Source organism: Diorhabda sublineata, chromosome 9 (genome assembly GCF_026230105.1).
Source record: "Diorhabda sublineata isolate icDioSubl1.1 chromosome 9, icDioSubl1.1, whole genome shotgun sequence".
NCBI classification, from domain to species: domain Eukaryota; kingdom Metazoa; phylum Arthropoda; class Insecta; order Coleoptera; family Chrysomelidae; genus Diorhabda; species Diorhabda sublineata.
Genome location: NC_079482.1, coordinates 20,399,477 through 20,417,035, shown reverse-complemented (window position 1 = coordinate 20,417,035; position 17,559 = coordinate 20,399,477). Strand labels below are relative to the sequence as shown.

Below are 17,559 nucleotides of genomic sequence, written 5' to 3'. Positions count from 1 at the left end.
ACGTTATGAGGTTTTTCAGGTGAGTTTTCCGGCACATTAGATCAAATCTTACGAGGGTTTTCCTATTTAAGGTTTAAACCCCACGTTACAAAGGATTTCACGCGCGCCCTTTATGGGGTTTTTCAGCCAATTTTTTCGTTCGGGAAAACTGGCTAGCATTTTCATATTCGACCTGCGCTGACCTTAAGAAGTGGCGTTTGGTGATGTACTAAGTTGAGGCCGCCAGTTTACAAGCTAAAATGGCGCGCACCTTATCGACCCTGTTCTTTGTAGCCAGCTCCCCTTCTAATATTCATGATGCCCTCAAATGATGATAGTAATAATTTTAAATTATCAATGAGCGATCATATACTTGTACATTATAACTAATATTAAAAAAAATTGTTGTTTTATACAGAGAAATTTATCAAAAATCTATGTGAATTCTAGAATAATTTTCATAGATAACGTAAATGTTAATACATGGTAACAATTCCGGGAATATCGAGGACTAGATCACGTAAGACCCTGCTTACCTAAGTATTTCAATATATTTTTCTTAAATCGGCTAGTCGTTTGTGAGATCAATATACACTGGCAATAAATTACCTGAAACAAAAAAATATATCATGAGAAATAAATAGAATACATATAATTCGTAAGCTGAACTTCGTATTACGAAAAACTCATTTTTTATCTATATGTGGAGATTTTACACCATTGGAAGCTGAGCGATCACAGTAAAAAATTAAGGAATAGGTACTAAAGATATTAGTAAAACACAAAATTATGCAACAATGAAGAAATTGGACGATAATGAGTAGTTAATTTCTTTCTAATATACATAAATATAATTCGTTACACCTTCACAAATCATTAGTTTTCTACAGTCGATCTTTCCACTGAAATTGAAATTTTTCATAGTGAAATCCATTTCTTTAAAATATGTTTGTAAATGGTCTAGATTAGCAGCCACAGTTGTATTTTTTTTTATTAATTGTTCATTGTAACATCTATTACAGTTTCTTGCCTATAATTGCCTATAATTTGTCTTAAACTAAATAAAATGTTTTATTGGGTATTAAGCAAGACAATAGTTAAATCCTGCAATCATGAAGAGTTACCCAAATTGTTGAACGAATTTTTGGACCAATCACATTAGACACTCACAATATAGGAAAATGTTATTTTTATTAGTTATTGAGTTGTTAAACACCGACAGTAAAAAAGAAGATTCACATTTAATTAATAAAAATTGAGTCGCTATCATATATTTTTTTTGTATAACTATTTCTTTTTTTATTATTTACTTCCCGACAAGATTTTTAATAATTTCTGCTTTTTTGAAACTGTTTAAATTTGTTTTAATGACTCCTCCACATTTTCGCGAGAATCTCCACGAGATTCTCAGCGAGAACGTAGTGAGAACTTCTTTTGGGTACATACTCTCACAAAGTTCTCACTACAGTTCTCATTTCAGTTCTCATTTCAGTTCTCCGCTCGATAACGATAGACGTCGAAGTGAATGCGTCAAGTTTATTGTTGCGCATTTGGATATTATAATTATGCGTATATTAAAGACAAAAGAATGATTAAAAAGAAGTGGCGAAAAAAAGATTCAAATCGGCGACTCGCTCTTTACTGAGAAACGCCTGTTCTCACGTTCTCGCGCTCCTTTCTTGCGCTGTTCTCCATCTTTGCCGGAGAACAGCGCGAGAACTTGAGAAAAATATGCGAATCCGTTCTACATTCGCATTTCTCACATGTTTCTTGCGTTCTCTCGAGAGTGTGGAGGGGCCTGAAAAAATAATGTAAAATAAACCGTTGTCAGCGTGTATGATTCAACTTAAAAGTGACGGCATGGATCTAATTTATATCTTTCTCCAACAGTTGATAATAGTTGAGGCCGAGTTATTGACAATAAAGCCATTTAACAGGTAATTTCTGTCATACATGTGATGTAGAGTTTTGTAAAGCAGAGACGGGATATTTTTGTATTATAAAGACAAGTCGTTTTTACGTTTAGTTTCTATTGGTAGGATTTAAATCCAAAATAAAATTTAGATGCTTTATTGACAGGCTTGGAAGCCCCACATGTACAAGGAAAACAACATCTTTTGCTCATATTGGTAATTACTCAGGATTCACTGAAGGAGACTTAAACGCATTTATCTTCAGAGAAACTGGAGAGGTAATGGATGCAGGACATCAAGAGAAACGATTTTCAGATATTTTCTCAAAAATCCAACCAGATCTTTCATTGTTATGGATAACGGTCCATACCACATTTGGCGTGTAGAACACTTATCAATCACCCTATGGAAAAAAGCTTAGATTGAAGAAACTAATCAAAAATCGATCTCCAAAACTTGATATTATGAGGATAAATATATAAAATATCTAGAAGATGGAATAGCGCGAGAACGAGGCGTAATTTTTATTCGATTGAATTGAACTCGATACAACTAATACGAGGGCTGTTACTTGAGTTTTGCGATAGACAAAAAGAAATTTTTGAAATTGGTTGTGGCTTCATTGTTTCTCAAAATATTCTTCATTAAAATCAATAAATTTCTACATGCGTTTGAACCATTTTTCGAAGCATTTTTTCCATTCCGAATGAGGTAATATGTGATTTGAGCGCTTCAACCACGTTTTCAGATATAGAAAAACGTTAACCTTGCAATTTATTTTTGATCTGCTGGAATAAGAAGAAATCATTGGGTGCTAAACAAGGACTGTACGGCAGATATCCCATCAATTCGATGTCACGACTGTTCAAAAACGTTTTTGTTTGAACTGATGTGTGAGAGCTCACATTTCCTGATTTTTTCGAATACTTCTGGCAGAAACGCTGGTGTAATATTCTATGTATCTCTAATGGGATGGTGGCGACATATTCATATATTCCAAAAAAAAACAGGCAACCATTTACTTAGAAGTGCTTAATGCGCGAGTAACTTTGTAGGATTTCTTTTTCCCTGAGTCCTACAAATATGAATCACTCATTTGTGGTATTGCATTTTAGGTACATTTTTATTATGTATCATGAAATATCTTCTTCCAATTATACAAAGATATTTCTTATCACATATTTTTTTTTCATGCCATCAAGTAATATTTTATATTGTTTCCTATATTATATCATAATAGTCATATCCGGTTGTATCCCTACTTTTGTTCAATGTCTCTTCATCTGTAATATTATGGACTTTTTCGTTGAAGTTTAACCGCTTTATAAGATTAGTTTCTTAGGTATTCTAAGTTGTTCTAAGAACAAAAAGAAGCTACGAAATTTCTTAAACAATAATTGAAAACACCGAAATTAAATCAGTTTGTATAAACTGAATACAGAAACTTTCCTACCGCAACCATATCTTTATTGACGTATATAAAGCCATTCTAAAGATTTTTATTCATGTCGTTGTACCTTAGGTATGAATGCATTCAACTGCTTCGCGTGTTGAATATTTAATTCATCTAGAACTCCGGCTGATATTAATAATAGTTAGCCAAAGTCTACCCGTCAATTCGGTAAAAAGGTATTAATTTATTGAGGTGCGAGATATTAAAAGTAAATTCATCTTCATTATGATGATATTTTTATTGATAATATATTTTTGTACAAGGAAAGATCATAAACTCGTCTACTAACAAGGAAACAATTATATATAGTACTATGAAACCTCCAAATAAATTTATTTCAAATATTTCTTCACCCCTCCTCTTTGCGATAAATGCTTGATTATTATTCTTAGACCTGTTTACTATAGAACAAAAGTTTTTCCTAGCAGTATAATTAATTAAGAATGTCTAATCTTTGAACTATAGCTTTCAAATAGCAATCGTTCACCTTACTAGACTAGTAATATGATTGACTAGTTCTGAAAAGAATCAAAGAGATTACTTGTCCGGTACAACAGTATACTGCTCAAGAAATTACTTTTTTGATTATTATCTTTATCAATTATCTCTTTATAAGTTGTGTAAAAAAAATAGTTTGCAGATGCGACGATGTACTTCTTGATTATCTATTACTTTCGAAGTGGAGTAAACCAACAGCAATGTGCCGATCAACTCACTGGGACATACCGTGAGATTGAGACATACTTGGGCATGTTTCATTCGCATACATCCAATATTGCATAAACATTTGGCTGTGATAAAGATTTGTTCACTTTGGAAACCGCATAGTTTGACAATCGCTAAAATAAAGCTCGTGTCGATTGGTCCAAACAAATGCTTCACGGTGCTTCAAAAGACGTACGTCTAAGAGATCGTGATAGGCGTCAAATCATGAGGAGTCACCACTGTGTCATTAGAGCAACGTAGAACGATCAACTCTGAATGAGAAACCAGCATTTGTTTACCAAAAGCGAATTATTCAAACGCATGCAAAAGCGTATTGATCTTAATACAAATACGAATATCTCAAAACTTGTAGCCAGCCTTGTATAATATAATACTTTAATACAGTACTGTAAATATAAGGTAGGTAACATTAACAAAGTGAGTTATAGAAATCATAGCCAACCATATTGTAACAAAAGATTCTAATTTTTTACCTCAATTCTTGAACGACGTTTTGTAAAATTCTATGAAAGAAAACGCAAAGTTAGCGTCTGCTTCAAAATTACCGAAAAACAAATTTGACATTCTTCATTAATATCTGAAATTTTGAGTGATTTCATATTCAATTGATAATAATAGTATTGAGCTCTTGAGCATAAAACAACATTGGCTTTCATCACATAGCAGAAATAATCGACGTTCCATCCTACACTTCTGATAATAATGTTGTTGTAGGTCGGTGGTTCCTTATAAGTGATCCGCAGACCATTGAGGATCCGCAAGCCATGCCAGAGGGGTCCGTAAGCCATGCCAAAGTGGTCCGCAAGATATAATTAGATATAATTACAAATGTATATTTGCACAGTAACAGATCTACCATTTTCTAGTTTTCTCTGCGCATTAACTAAAGCTAAAGAATAGATTTGCTTTATGCTTGCCTTCAGCGTACTACTCAGCAACTACCTAATTGCAGCTCACAAGTGATAGCCGGCCATTTTAAATGTATTGCTTGCTTGTGCCCAATCACAGACTGTGTTGTTTCTATAGAACAGTGCTTGTGAGAGTGAGAGTTGCAGTACGTACACGGTAATAGAAAATGGTTGAAAAATGGATCCTTAAAACGCGATAGGCATATAGATGAAGAAGAAGAGAAAGCATTTGACTTTAAAGTTGATAAATCAGTGAGTATAGAACCAAATTGGTCAGTGCCTCTTGAACTCAACGCGTCCAAGTTCAGTGTTAAGCATACTGCAAAAATTAGAAAAAGTAAGTAAAACTCCCGCGGAATTATGAAACAAACAGTACAAATGTAGTAGTAAATCTTTGGATTTTTCAAAAATAAATTGGATAGATATAAAATAAATTCAGTAAAAACGTCCTAGTATCTTATGAGATATCTCAGCTCGTCGCTAAATGTAAGAAAAACCAAATAATTCCTAAAGAATGTATATACTACCATCAGCCATAAATCTAAGCAAGAGAATGTTGGACGATACAACGGCTTTAGCTAATAGGTATTGTTTTCCTTTCTTACAATACTATTCAAATAAGAATAAATGATATGCTCAATGACATTGAAGAAACGTATAATACAGGTCAATAAAATTATCAATTGAGTTTGTGAAAAGTGTCTCAAAAGTGATCAATAATTTTGGAAACTCACTGTTCCAACTAAATGTGACTTCGTCTGAAAAATGATTTTTTTCTACGTCCGTTATAATATTCAAGTTTTTTCTTTCATTCATATGCATTCATAAAGAGTGTAATTTCTGAATCGGCCAAAAAGCGTGGAAAAAAGTACCGTAGCGGTTCATTTTTTCAAGCTTTTGCGTTAAAAAAATTGCCGTAACGTGTCATTTTTTAACGTAATTATGAAATTGTTTTATCAAAATAGTGGAATGTGAACGCTTTCTTTCTCATGTCAATTGTGTCTAATTAAAAGGAGTGTATTATTATAATTAGTGATGGAGAGTAATAGTGAGAAAAGTTTAAACAGAAGATGTTGTTGAAACGGCTACTTCAGCGACTATAAATCTTCTCCCTGAGAAATCCAGGGAACAGTATTTGAAGGAATATAATTCTTTTATGGGGTGGCGTACGAAAAAATACATAAACAGCTTCACAGAAAGAGTGTTGCTAGCTTACTTTGGGACTAAATCAAAAATGTGGAAGTCTTCGACACTTTGGTCGACTTATTCAAAACTGAAAGGGACCCTAATTGTAAATAACGACGTAGACATCACTAAATGCTCGAAACTTATCGGATATTTGAAAAATAAATCAGTTTGCTATGGACCCAAAAAATCTGAAACATTTGCCCGTGAAGAAATTAATAAGTTTCTGTTGCAAGCTCCCGGCGTTTATTATCTCATGCATAAGGTATGACAGCAACAAATTTTAATGTAAATTTAGATATTATATGTAAATATAGAAACCACCCACAAATGTCAAAACTAACTAAAAATGTAACTTCTTCTTCAGTTCGAATTAATAATGCTCACAGTTGTACTTTTAATATTACTATTACAAAAAAATAGAAATTGGTAGAAGTTTTGTCGAATTTTTTCAAGTCTACGGACGTAGTATGAAACAAGTGAGTAAACTACCTCGTAGGAATTGCCGGTCAAACCATCCTTCTCGTGAAAAAAGTATTACTTTACTCACTTGTTGCATAAATAACTATTTTATTAATAAAATCATCTTAAAAATAAAAATAAAAACAAAATTTCTGATTTCTTATCGTAGTCTCAGGATTTTAATATTGTTATAAATTTCAGTTATATGAGTGAAAACTATTTCCATGAGAAAATTTCAACATATCCGTATAATTTGAATTTTTCATCGTTTCATCACTATTTTATTTTTCATGATAATTGGATGATAGAATCAGCCATAAGTTTTATAATTTTCACCTACGATTATCACAATTTCAATTCTTTCATTATATATCAAATAGGTAAATTTCATGGTAACTTTATTACAAATTTACTCATGCGTTCATCATTATTATAGGGTGGATTGTCGCAAAGTTTAAAATACAATTAACTATTTATTTCTATTGAAAAAAGTCTGATTAATCTCAAGGCACATTGAAATCACTGAATCTATATTAAGTAATTTGAATCTTTTTTATTAACCTTTGTACTAGGATTTTACTTTATAACCGAATCTTTTTTAGAATTATATAGTTATGTTTCTTTTTCTTCAATATCTGTACACCACTGGACAGTACTGATCTTTAGCTCGGAGTTTATACAACTAGTAGTAGACAATTTACATCAACGTTCAAGCATCAGAAGCTATCACTTGACTTCAAGATAAATATCCCACCTGAATTATGAGTGTTGTGTCTCCAGCAGTTCTTATTGCTGTTGCTTTTAACATGTTCATCAGTGGGTCGTCTATCTATTCATTCTGTTTTTTATTGCACCGGACAGAATGTGTTTACATTCCTCGTTTCGTACAATTGTATGAATATCCAAGCAATAGTATTTACTTTATATATGACTTTTCATGAAGTCAAGTATTGCTTAGATTCCGATTTCTGTTAGGTTCAATAGTAAATAGTAAATAAAAGTTTTATCAAATGATTTAGTCCTACATACATACAACTGTTTAATTCTACAGTTAATAACTGAAATTTTAGAGGTTTTAATTATTAAAAAATTGGTTTTGATAAAGATTTGATAAAGGTTTGTTGTCATTATCCTTAATTGTCGTAAATTATTTTGTCTTGTGTTTATGTCTGTTTGACGCTTCAACCTAAAATCATGACAAATTTTAGTCCAGCCCGATTTGTTTGTAAACTAATTTCTCATATACTTTTATAGCATAGAAAAGTAAAGTATTTGGAAACGTTTTATTGAATTTTTTGAATTGAATAATTTTTCTGGGGTCACATTAAGAATTAACTGTACAAAATACCTTCTACAACAAGGGATGCCATGCTGGAGAGAATAAATGCTTCGAAATGTAGCTCCTTCAATTATTATCTCTTTGAGTTAAGCATAGATGGCACAGTTTTTCATTGTTCCGTTCCTGTAATTCATTTTCTGTTCGCAGTTTTTGACAAATGATTCATAGCCAATTCACAATTAATTATTGAATGATTAGATATAAGTGGAAAATGAAAATATTTCAAGAACTAATAATTTTAGATATAGGTAATACTCATATAAAAAGAAGTATGTTGGAAGAACTTGGATACTCACAAATATTACCGGGTGATTCATTTTAAGAAACAAGAAATGATAATGAATTACCATTCATGTTTCACCATGTATCAGATTCAAGGAATTTCAACTAAATAAATAATTTTCCAAAATTTTTACTACTACTCAAATGCTTTGGCCGTAAGAGATCTTTATTTTTGAATTTCTGTTACATGTTACCGGGTTTTGAACTTGTTTCGATTTTTATGGAAATTATAATTAAAACACATCACAACCCCATATTATTGTAATAAAGAAGTCATGTTTATTACAAATAGGCAAAAAAATATAACTTCGATGTGGCACAGTATTCTGGGACATCCTGTAAGATTGTGTATACTTTTACAATAATATGACTAATGTTTTTATTATAATAAAAATTGAAAATTATAGTTGACAAATAATTTCAAAGTTTAGTATACGATTTTAGATCTTGATTCTGAACATCTTCTCCCAGTAACTTTTTTCATATTTGTCCAATAAAACATTTTGCTTCACAGGAAAATATGTTTTCTTGAAAATTTCCGAGGCATATTTGATTATTCAAAACTTTAATTATGTATGTAGGACTAAATTTCTAAAGATCAAAAATGGAATCGAGAAGTTTTTATGTCCTACGAGAATCGTTTCACTAGAATCTGGGGACATGTCGTATAATCTACCAAAAAGAAAGAAAAAGCTACAAATATAACCAATAGAAAAAAGTTGCTGTATCCCGATTCTTTTTAAGTCAAAGTAAATACTTTATTGTCACTGGATTCAATTCTCTTCAATCAATTATTCTCTTGCATTCATTAACATAAACATCATACCAAAATCTTATTGGGCCATTTATGAAATGCTACCTGTCGCGCCACTGTTTTGGCGTTATTAATTACCAGTTATTAATGCTTTGGTGCATTTTATTTCAAGAGCACGTACGCACGACAAAGATTGATGTTTCACACTGCCGCATAAGTACAGAGAAAAACATAATTTATCATAAAAACCGACACGAGGCTTTCCTTGAAAAATATATGGTTATCAATTTGAGATCAAATCGACAAGAAGGGAGAAAATTATTATTCAATAATTTCGTCGTCAATTGACAGGTACATTTTATTTTTAATAAAATTGCAAATTGGCTACCTGCTTCTAGGTAAAAGAATTTTTATACAAGATTTTTATCACCCATTAGTGAAAATTATCAAAATAATAATGATTCATCATTAAATTTTGAAACAAAATATATATTTCATAACAGATTTTCCAGCTAAAATACACGTTGTCAAATAGATTTTTACTCTGCTACATGAAAAAAATGTAACAAGGTGGAAAATTGTAAATATTTAGTATCCTCTTCAAGAAATAGAATACATAGAATACCTATTGTACTGCTCAAAATGTAGTTATAGTTCTTCCAATGTCAATTGCAAAAGACAGTTATGCGAGGATCAATCAATATTTCATAAATACCCACGGCACTGATACCAAATAAAGAAATAAAATATAATGTTTACTCCTCGTATAAAATTCGGTAAACATCTAACAAACCGTCAGTCCTTGTGGACTCATCATCTCCACTGTTTACCAATGAAAACATAGTATCGTAAACATAAATGCATTTCTATTGGCCGAAGCTGTCGGAAAGCGTATGTACACAATTTCTGTGAAATATTTCTAATAGACAGTCTCCGATAAGCAGTGGCGAGGCTCGGTGAGACTAATTTAATTCATAAATTTCTTCAAATAAATAGAAATAGGAGATAAGAATACTGAATTAACTATATAAATTTTCCATTTATCGAGTAGTCATAAAAGGAGTTGCTATCAATCATTCATAGAAGCAAAAAACATGTAAAGAAAAACTGAAATCAGTTGACAAAGCTACCCAAAATTTGATACGTTGAACAATTTATGGTTTATTTAAGGAGAACAGGGTTGCGACATTAGAAGTACAATACAATTATACCAGTTCAGAAATATTGCGTTTTAAGCATGTAATTTTAAACACAAAAAATTGAATAAACGGATGGCAATAACCCAATCGGCAAAAATATTTCTATAGTGAGAAGATTATCTGCGTCAAACAAAAGACTACCGAAGTTTTAATAATAGACATATAATTTATCTAGATTAAACATGGTTTGACAGTAATGATGTAGTAAATTTTGGTTGAGTTGATAATAGTAAAAATTGCTGTGCAGCAGATTATCATGGAGATATGACAGCTGAATTATTTGAAATGTAGTTTAATGAACAGCTTTTACCTAAAATTTCACCGCAGTCCGTAATCGTTATGGACAACGCATCCTACCTCTAGCGGCAACTCCTTAAGATACCAAATAGTAGTAGAAACAAAGCTCAAATTTTAGCATTTATGTCTGAACAAATATTCCTATTCTTGTCAGCGATCGTAAAAAGGGCCAACAAACAAAGAATTGCTTACTGTTATTATAGGTCTAAAGTTAGATAAAATTTATTATATTGAAAAGCTGTGCAAAGAACAGGGTCATACTCTTCTCAGACTCAGACAGAAGAAGATATGTTGTATCACCCTCTTATTTTTTTTGCTTTTGTTTAATCTCATTTTCCATAAAAAGGAACGAAAAGGCTCAGTTCATGTCTGGTACCCTGTTCAAACCAAACGCACTTACAGGCAGATACTCGTCTATTTCCGTTTTATAATTTAATATTCAATTGTAGCAAATTAATGAGGTATAATAATGATTATTGTCTAATTTCCAAGTGAGACTACAATTAAGTGCATCTGTCTAAATAACGGCGTATAATGCCGTCCAATTTATAATGATTGGATTGCCTTTTAACGAATATTTTCTCGCATAGGATATACATATTTTTAAAAGTATTTATAAAAATAATAAATTCATAAAATGAGGTATCTACGCCTATGGTAGATAAAACAAAATTGCCGCAAGGGTTTTTATAATCTGCAATTGATATTGGAAGAACTATAACCGTTTTGGTGGTAATCACAGTTCTCTATGCGTATTGAAAACAGAAAAAATATAGCGCGGTAGGTTGGCCAATCAATATTACCATTCTTCATCCGGTTCATTATAACATAATGAGGCGTTGCCCCATCGTACTGAAATCAATCATTTTCCTTTTGGGGAGACTTTAATAATTGATAATGTCATACGGTAGCTGTGAAATATTCATAATTGTTATTATTTCTCTCTCTCTCTCTCTCTCTCTCTCTCTCTCTCTCTCTCTAAAAATTATGATATTTTATAGCCATAAGCCGTGAACTCGATTAACAAAATCAGAAAATCGAAAGCTCTCAATTTCAATTAAGAATGTGAACTTGAGTACATTTTTAGCATATTGAATAATAAATTGTTCAATATGTCTCAACACTGTATACAATATTAAATGTATATGAGGTTTCGAAATGAGAAAACTTAGAGTTAGGACTCTATAAACTCAATTAACAGAAGCGTTTTATAATAACAAAGGTTGGAGTCGCAAGCAGCTACTGTCAGTGAATTGATTAAGAAATTATATATTATATATGCACTTTTTGATTTCAGAAACAGGACTGAAACTATTACTATTAGATTGGTGCGAAGAAATTCTGAAAGAATTCACTCGCGGTGCTTCAAAAGACGTCTATAATCATGGATATATGCATATGAATCCGAAACTAAACAAAAATCGATTGTATGGGTCTTTCAAGACGAGCCAAATTAAACTTGTTCACGTACGAAGCAAATAGTCGCTTGTTATTTCGAAGTAACTGGACATGTCGCCACCATCCTATCAAAGCAACGTAGAACGGTCAATTCTGGATGGTACGCCACGCCAGCATTTTTTTGCCAAAAGTGTTCGAAAAAATCAGGGAATCGCAGAATCATCATCCACCACGACAATGCGAGATCCGTCACATCAGTTCGAACAAAAACGTTTTTGAACAGTCAAAACATTGAATTGATGGATAATCCGCAGTACGGTCCTTGGTTGGCACCAATTTATTTCTTCTTTCCGCAGACCAAAAATAAATTGAATAAAATAAAGAAGCGCTTGATGCGTTCAAAATACATATCTCGGAGGTTTCAGATGCATGCAAAGGTGTATTGTATATCCAGTTATGAGTATTTGTTCATTTCAAAATTCACTGAGTTAACCTCGTAGTAACCCGATAGATATATACTAAATTTTCCTAGCTACTGAACTTTTATTAGCAGAAAATTAATTGCCCTTCGATTACAATCTTATAAACTATAAATTGGATGGTGGATATTGGTGGTGTAAACAGTGCGTTAAGTATGAATATCACCAAACGTTCCAGAAATTGCATTATTACGAACTCATCCACGACATGGACTTTCAAGCCAGTCCTGTTCGGTTATTATGGAAGAGTTTTGAGTTTGGCGGATGCGGCGGTTCTTGGAAAGGCTGTTAACATGTTTCTTATTACTTCGGCGATTTGTTTATATTATTTTTATAAAATGAATTCCTATGAAGGCCGTTTTATTTGTGTGTTTACTTTCTGGAATTGAATAATCGGTTTTTGTATAAATAAAAAGTAAATTAATATGTTAAGAATTCTTATGTAATGAGTCTTAGTATATAGTTTAGTGAATAGTAAATATTTTAAGTGTATTTAGTGTTGTTGTATTAATAAGTAGTTAAGTGAATTCACTCACCGTTGAAAAACAGTTCAAATTAATAAGAAAATCATGACAGTAGTATTAGAATATTATTTCAAGGATTCAAAATACCTACACACATTGGGTATTCGAAAACTATAATGGAAATGAAGACTAGAAATCAACTATTATATGTATATTCTATTGAATATACAAATTTAATATACAATTTTAAATTAAATGTTCCAGGATGTGAGGAATTATTGTACTTTTTATAGCTAAAAGCAACTGCAGTGGTGCCTTTTTTTTCTGTATATACGTGTATGAATTTGTAAACACACCTTTTAATATGATACTGGTACCCTCTTAGCAATCAGTTGTGTAAAAATGGTTATTTTAAGAACTAACCACATGAAATACAAATTAAACTTATGTATTATGATGTGATATGATATGAACTTGCTTAAAACTTTTCGCCATAGAAACCTTTCCAATTAATTTTCACATTCCCAAACATTAAACTTGATATTAATAAAAAGAAAATATCGATCTTATGTTGATTGAGATGATCGATAATCAAATCCAGTATACCTGACTAGAAGTATTTATGATGATCTGATTGGGACCTTTTGAGGTAATTCCGCTACCTGGTCAGTTTTACATTATATCTTCCTGATTACGATTGCCTCATAAGATTCTCATCAGAATTGCCCGATAATATCCTTATCAGGATTACTTCATATGGTTCTGATCAGGATTACTTTTTATGGTCCTTATCTAGATTACCTTGGACTGCTGCTGTAAGAGTTTCACACAAGCAAAATTATTTATAAGAATATTAACGCAAATATTTAGATCTGGTTAAGATTGATATCAACTTCTTTTTATATTATTGACGAACTGCCTCTTTTGGAGTATTTTACACTTTAGTTTGATATCCAATTCAACAGCCAAATGACTAAGCAATTTCCAAAAGTAAAATGAAAGTACTGTTACATTGAAATTCATAGAAGGTTCTAATTAGTGATTTAAAATAAGTCATTTGATAAGAGGACCATTCGGGAAGAATTGCTTCCATCAAATTTCTTGAGAAAAGATTGTTTTTTCAGTAAGGTTAACCTGAAAGATTCCTTGTATGGACATTATCAGGAAGACCTGATGAAAAATAATTTATTATCAATAGGGTCAACCTAATGTGATCCTAGGTGAACCTCGTCAGGATAACTTGATAATTAGTCTTTATTTTATTAAGGTGCGCTAAGAGATTTCTTATATGGACATGACTAGAGAAGCCTGAAAAAAAATTTATTTATTTTCACAGGCGAATCGACCTAATGTGATCCTAGTGTGGACATCGAAAGGATAACATTATAACAAATAATCTTTATTGTAGAATGAGGAGAAAAGTCTAGTCGAAGTCTCACAACAATAACATAGACATCTGCCAAAAACTACATACAGTCCAATAAATTGATCCAAATTACGATCCAAAATTAAAGCCTCCATTTCCTAATGCAGGATTTATTGTAAAAAGTCGAATTTCAATTAGAATGAAAATTATCTAAAATCGGTTTTTTAATAATAGAAAGTTATAAATAAATTTTGAATGATTGGAATTTGTATCCAGATTTGCGAAATATTAAGGAATTTATACGAAATAAAAAGATGCTACAACTATTACACTCAAATTTTTATCTTTATATAGAATAAACCAATACCAATGCAGAGCTTTTCAGATAATTTTTGCACTACTAGCTCTGATACATAACCTTTTTGTAATTTTCTAAATGTGTGAATTCGGTAGTATCAGGAAATTATCTGAAATGATTCCGTTTACTTTCACTATATTATTGATATTTCAGTATATAACTGTTGTTGATTTTTTGATATGTTTTTCTTAACCATTAATTGGCAATTATGAACGTTATGTATGAAATAATTTTTTTTCAAATATTTATTCATTCGGTTTCAATCATTATTGGGATATTAATCGCAATTTTTATGAATTTAAAAGTAATAAAAAATGTTTCACAACCTAAAAAATATTCATTAGAAGAGTGAAACGTGAATTAGGACATGAAAAATTTTTAGTTTTCAGTTTTCAGAACATCAGTTTCCGAAATAATCATTTTCACTTTCTTATTAATATAAATTGTTTTCGAATTTTGATTCAAAAAAAAATATTCATAACTTAATAAAAAGTATAATCTCTAAAAAAATTCTTTAGATATTGTAAATATGAAATGTTCTAAGACTAGCTTGTTATATCGTCTTAATTTTTTTATATATCTTTGAAAAATGTGATTTGTGGGGTAGGTTTCCATTATTTTCAACCCCCAAATGTGATTACATGTTTTCTACTATACTATACTAATATGCTAAAATCAAAATAGATTAAAAAATGCTAGATTGGTTTAAGAATGGTTTTTTGAATCTTCATTCGCTTAGAGTAATAAAATAAAAAACAGTAAATTAAAAGTTAAAAAGAGTTAAAAAGGATATCATATCAGATTTTTATTTCATATCATTTATAGTAGTAGTCAATTATTATATAAATTGGAGATATTCTCATCAAATTGCCGAGTTAATGAAGGATACACAGCCAGAAGATTCTTTATTTCAATATCTGTTGCATTCTAAAGAATTATCAAATTAATATCAATTAGTTACTTGATAATCTATAGAATTCGCTATAGTTTGAATCAAATTAATGTTGTACCCATCCAAAATTTGACTAAAAATATTATTTTTTTGTCATTTGTCGAAGCTTTGATGTATTGGACTCAATAAAAACGGATTAGAAACAAATAACTATGGTAAAACTGCAAAATTTCCTTCGTCCTCACTTTATAAATATATTTTAGTTCATCTTAGGTAATAATGGAGTTGATATCTTAATATATGGACGAGGTATTGTCAGTACAGAAATAAATCGAATGAAATCAATACGTTATTGTTAAATATTAAATCTCTGTGCAAAAATAAATATCATAAAGGTTGCCAACAAATAACAGTGAAGCTACTTACAAAAAATTACTGACGTACTAGCTTCCTGGATTAGGTGGTTGTTGTTCCCACCAATGCAGAACATCCACAATATTCTCCTTCTGCTCGTCAGGTAATTCATTTTCAGTCTTCAACGAAATAACGGGAAGTTCATTTATATCAGGCTTCACTTCGGGTAAATTTTCTTCTGTAGAAGTATTAAATACCGGAATGAAAGAATGCGCATCACTTTTTTCAAAAGAATTTGGACTTAAGGAACTTTCACTATAAAAACCAGGTGATAAGGAATCTGTCGCATGTACGTTATTTAAATAAGACAATTCTTGATTGAATTCGACATTGTGATCCAACAACGAAGTATCTGTTAGTAGATGATCATCTACCACCATGGGGTCTAGATTTTCACCATCCTCATATATTGTATTTGAGAGTACTTGGAACGCTCCAGAAGAAGTATCTATTTTAATGAACTGTTGTGGCGATGCAGTAGCATTAGACGATAGATCATCGTCATCATCAGTAGGAGACAATATTTGATAAGTATATGCCATGTTGTTTGAGGGTTGGTGATTAGGTGATGTTGACGAACTTGGTGATGGATAAGTATAATCCGCGATGCCTTCCTTACAATCCATGGCTAATATTTCTTCCAAACTACGTATGTATTCAACGGCCATTCTCAAGGTTTCCACTTTACTTAGCTTTTTGTTTCCTCCTCTACCATTGTTGTTTTCGAAAGCTGCAGCTATAAAATTAGGAATATGCTGTCTAAGATTAGCAAAACCATTATTAACTTGTTTCACCCTATTTCTTTCCCGAGCGTTTCTTCTTGCCACTGCAACCGGTGCTGGATTCGTTTTTACTTCCTTACCCAATTTATTTTGCTTCTTTTTTGCCGTGTTCGTGATAAGTACGTCATCTCTGTTAAAATCTTTTGGTTGAGGAAGTATCTGTTGTGGTTTTCGCAACACTATAATTTGTCTTTCACTTTGTTTATTATTAACGTTGTTTTGTTGTAAAATATTGAGTCTATTTAAAGGAGAATTATACTGGACGACACTGATTTGCGACATTGTTAATGCTCGCTTAGGTTTCTTAGAATAGAATAATTTTCGCGCTCGACTTTGTCATCACTTAGTAAGTTCACATCGGTCACTAAATAATACTATAACAAAAATAAGTAGTAACGCGGCTGCACCGGATGTTACAATTAGTATGGCGCTTTTATAGATTTGTCGCGTGCGACAGTGTTTTCAGAAATGAACTCAAGTTTTATATCAACTAATTTGAAAAGGAACACATTCGCACATGGCACGAGGCAAACAGTACAAACCCCACCCATTTTTGAGGGGTGGTTTCTGGATCACCAGCTGTTGGGTTACGTTAAAAAGCGGCATATAAGGGACCCGTACGGTAAACATTTAGAAATATATGTGCAGGTCCGACTCAACATTAATAGATAATTTTGAAAAAAAAATTGGTTTCTAAGAATACTGAAAGTTATAAATTGATAAAAATCTTTAAAGGATGGTGATAATATTGAATTATTACCATATTTTATCAATTTATGATGTTACATAGAAAGTAACGTAATTGTAGAAATTAAAATCACTCCCATGACGACTGGGAATAATAAATGAGAAATATATATTGTGTATACTAAGGTAGTGCTCAAGACATAATAGTTCTATAACCTGAAT

At 31.5% G+C, this 17,559-nt stretch overlaps 1 protein-coding gene across 1 annotated transcript; it reads right to left on the bottom strand.

Moving 5' to 3' along the window:
* Nucleotides 1-550: 550 nt before the first annotated feature.
* LOC130448846 (achaete-scute complex protein T3-like) lies at nt 551-16,965 on the bottom strand. Its single transcript, XM_056786387.1, has 4 exons — nt 16,374-16,965; nt 16,084-16,250; nt 15,881-16,023; nt 551-588 (listed from the first exon to the last, which is right to left on the bottom strand). Exons 1-3 carry the CDS (start codon nt 16,930-16,932, stop codon nt 15,898-15,900), a joined length of 852 nt encoding a protein of 283 aa, XP_056642365.1. The 5' UTR covers nt 16,933-16,965; the 3' UTR covers nt 551-588; nt 15,881-15,897.
* Nucleotides 16,966-17,559: the final 594 nt, after the last annotated feature.

Excerpts from the sequence above, each read along its gene's own strand:
- LOC130448846 (XM_056786387.1), bottom strand. The coding sequence starts at position 16,932 with ATGTCGCAAATCAGTGTCGTCCAGTATAATTCTCCTTTAAATAGACTC. Across the intron at positions 16,251-16,373 it reads AATATTGTCTCCTACTGATG|CCATGGTGGTAGATGATCAT; the intron begins ATGACGATGATC and ends AAAATCTAGACC. Across the intron at positions 16,024-16,083 it reads ATTCTTTTGAAAAAAGTGAT|CCTGATATAAATGAACTTCC; the intron begins GCGCATTCTTTC and ends CCCGAAGTGAAG.